The sequence below is a fragment of the Microtus ochrogaster genome, chromosome 5 (assembly GCF_000317375.1).
Source record: "Microtus ochrogaster isolate Prairie Vole_2 chromosome 5, MicOch1.0, whole genome shotgun sequence".
In the NCBI taxonomy this organism is placed as follows: domain Eukaryota; kingdom Metazoa; phylum Chordata; class Mammalia; order Rodentia; family Cricetidae; genus Microtus; species Microtus ochrogaster.
In genome coordinates, this window is record NC_022012.1 from 33,368,350 (window position 1) to 33,371,716 (window position 3,367).

At 39.9% G+C, this 3,367-nt stretch overlaps 1 protein-coding gene across 1 annotated transcript; it reads left to right on the top strand.

The window, feature by feature from the left end:
* The first annotated feature begins 380 nt into the window (after positions 1 to 380).
* LOC101988501 (putative olfactory receptor 10D4) lies at positions 381 to 1,319 on the top strand. Its single transcript, XM_013346202.2, has one exon. It carries the CDS (start codon positions 384 to 386, stop codon positions 1,317 to 1,319), a length of 936 nt encoding a protein of 311 aa, XP_013201656.1. The 5' UTR covers positions 381 to 383.
* The last annotated feature ends 2,048 nt before the right edge of the window (positions 1,320 to 3,367 follow it).

Below are 3,367 nucleotides of genomic sequence, written 5' to 3' on the forward strand. Positions count from 1 at the left end.
CCATTTCTGGAGACTTTGTAGTTATTTTAGAATCACAATAGAGCATATGGAATGGGATCATTCTTATGAATGTGAGAGTAGAGGAGAGTAGCCTGGGAAGTTACTTTCTGAGTAAGATTGATGAGAATACTATCTACAATTGCCCTGTAAGTTACCATCTGGTTGAGACTTTTAAGGTGCTCTATCTGTAATTAAAAGCCTAACTACAGAAATATATCCCATTGGCAGGAGGGAAATTCTGTGCAGAACATTTCTCCGTAAATATCACTGCCCTTTGGTCTTCCACTCTAGTGATTTAATATCATCTAAATCATATATATATATAATAAATTTCACCAAGAATTTCTTCCCACAGAGACTCAGCAGCTGATTCTTCTATAAACATGACAAACCACACTATGGTGACAGAATTCACCTTGCTGGGCATCCCTGAGACAGAAGGCCTGGAGAAGGTCCTGCTCCTCCTGTTCTCAGCACTGTACGCCTGTGCCCTCCTGGGAAACTTCCTCATTCTTACTGCAGTCATATCCTCCCAGCGACTCCACACTCCCATGTACTTCTTCTTGGGAAATCTTTCCATCTTTGACTTGGGTTTCTGTTCCACAACAGCTCCAAAGATGTTGTCATATCTTTCCGGACAGGGTCGAGGAATCTCTTTCCAGGGCTGTGTTGTACAACACTTTTTCTATCATTGTCTGGGTTGTACATTGTGTTTCCTGTACACAGTGATGGCCTATGACCGCTTTGTTGCCATATGCTTTCCTCTGAGATACACAGTCATCATGAACCACAGAGTGTGCTGTGCCTTGGCCACAGGGACCTGGATGAGTGGCTGTGTGCACTCTGTTATCCTAACGTCCCTGACTTTCCAGTTACCCTACTGTGGACCCAGTGAGGTGGATTATTACTTCTGTGACATGCCTGCCGTGTTACTGCTGGCCTGTGAGGACCCCTCTCTAGCACAGAAGGTAGGCTTTACGAATGTTGGTCTTTTATCTCTCATTTGTTTTCTTCTCATTGTTGTGTCCTACACTCGAATTGGGATCTCCATCTTAAAAATCCGCTCAAAAGAAGGGAGGCAGAAAGCATTTTCCACCTGCAGTGCCCACCTCACTGCCATCATCTGTGTTTATGGACCAGTCATCGTCATCTACCTACAGCCCAATCCCAGTCCATTGCTTAGTGCAATTATTCAAGTTTTGAACAATCTTGTGACACCCACAATCAACCCAATGATCTACAGCCTGAGGAATAAGGAAGTGAAAGCAGCCCTGAGACATGTATTTTTTAAGAAGTGTCTCAGTCTTGAAAATAAATGAAAACATATAAAATTTGATGGAGGTTGGTCATTTGTCTATCTGTTGCTTTCATTGGTTAATTAATAATAACTCCTTGACCTTTGATAGGACAGAAAATTAGGTAGGCGGAATAGACAGAAGAGAATGCTGGGAGAAAGAAGCCAAGTCAGGCAGTTGCCATGATTCTTCCACTCCAGACAGACACAGGTTAAGATCTTCCCTGGTAAGCCACCTCGTGGGCTACACAGATTATTAGAAATGGATTAGATCAATATGTAAGAGCTAGCCAATAAGAGGCTGGATCTAATGGGCCAGGCAGTGCTTAAAAGAATACAGTTTCAGTGTCATTATTTAGGGGCATAAGTTAGCCAGGCAGCCGGGAGCTGGGGCGGCAGGGAAGCGGCCTGCTACCCCTCTCTCAACAAAAATTGTAACTGAATAAAGTCTGATTCACCATTTAACCAGACAGATTTGAATCTGCAACTTACTTCATAAGAAAAATTGATATCCATAGTATCCAACTTATATTTAAATAAAATGTAGATTACAATAATTTACCACTCCTTCACTGTTTGAAGAACAGACTTATTTTATATCTACCTGTGTTTTATAATGAAATATAAGTGACAAACTCTCCATTAGCAGATCCATTGTTGATTTTCTTTGGTGGGGGAGGGGCATGAACAGGATTTCTTTGTATAGCCTTGGCTGTTTTAGCTGTGCAGACCAGCCTGGCCTCAAAGGCACAGATGTCTCCCAGGGGACAGGGACAAACTGTGCTGATTTTTGTGTTGTGTGATTTCTCTATAACCACCACTATTCCTCAAGTATTTGTTAGTCTTCTAATTCTTTAATTGTGATCCCTCACAATGTAGCTGTGCCTATTTTACATGTTCCCACAACATTTACTGTAAATTTTGTCTATAGAAGATCATCCAGTGCAGGGTCTATTTTATAATTAAATGCTAACAACTGATGCATGCTCTCTGATGGACATACTGTAGTCATGATAAAAGATGTATGTACTATTTTAGAATGCTGGCAACACAGTACAGAATACAACCTCTGTTAAGTAGCAGTAGTGATTGAATGACTGAGAATTCAGTGTAGCTTCCATTGTCTTATACTGTGAAAGAGCATTACACTTACCTTGTAAGACCAAAATTCTGACTGTGAAGTGTAGTTCCTATATACCACTTGTTACATTATCATGAAAGCAAATGTGCTAAGCCAAATGATTGGGAGTCGGAGACCACATATAATAGAGATATTGAATAATGAAGTCCCAACATAATCAATTATACTTCATTTATTAATTGGATTTCTACAGAGAACTACCTCTCCTAAAGGGCTTACCTCAATTCTTTCTGTCAACAAAGTGAGAGACTATGGATTCATTCTTGGTTTGCCTTTGTTTTCACAGAAAATGAATTTTTGTAGATTCATTCTTGGTAAAGAAAAATAAGGTTTGATTGGCTATGGAATCATTCTGAGTTAAGAAAAATAAGGTTTGATCAAAGAAAACCCCCTAAAGAAATTCCAATGGGAAAAAATAACCCAGATGATTCAACATTTCAGAGTATATTTGTTGCAGATTACTCTGAGTTCTACACCCAGGATACCTTCAAGACTGTTGACTGAAATGATCCAGTCTCACAGAATACTTCAGTAAGGACTTTGCCTTTATCCTAAATTTTCTTTGGGTCCCCATAAGATTATGCCCCCAATAAGCAGGAAGTGGCCTAGAAACCTATGCCCCCTTCCCCCCAAAAATAGATTATGGATGTTTACAAGTTGTTATGGACAATGGCCAGGAAAAATGCTAAACAAACGGAATTAGATTCAAAGTTCTTGTTTTGATTAATAAAAATAAAAATGCTAGGCGGTGGTGGCATACACCTTTAATCCTGTCATTTGGGAGGCAGAAGCAGGCAGATCTCCATGAGATCAAGGTCAGCCTGATCTACAAAGCAAGTACCAGGACAGGCTCCATAGTTACTGAGAAATCCTGTCTAGAAAAATCATAAACAAAAGAAAGAAAGAAAAAAAGAAAGAAAGAAAGAAAGAAA

Coding starts and splice junctions, on each gene's coding strand:
- LOC101988501 (XM_013346202.2), top strand. CDS start 384: ATGACAAACCACACTATGGTGACAGAATTCACCTTGCTGGGCATCCCT.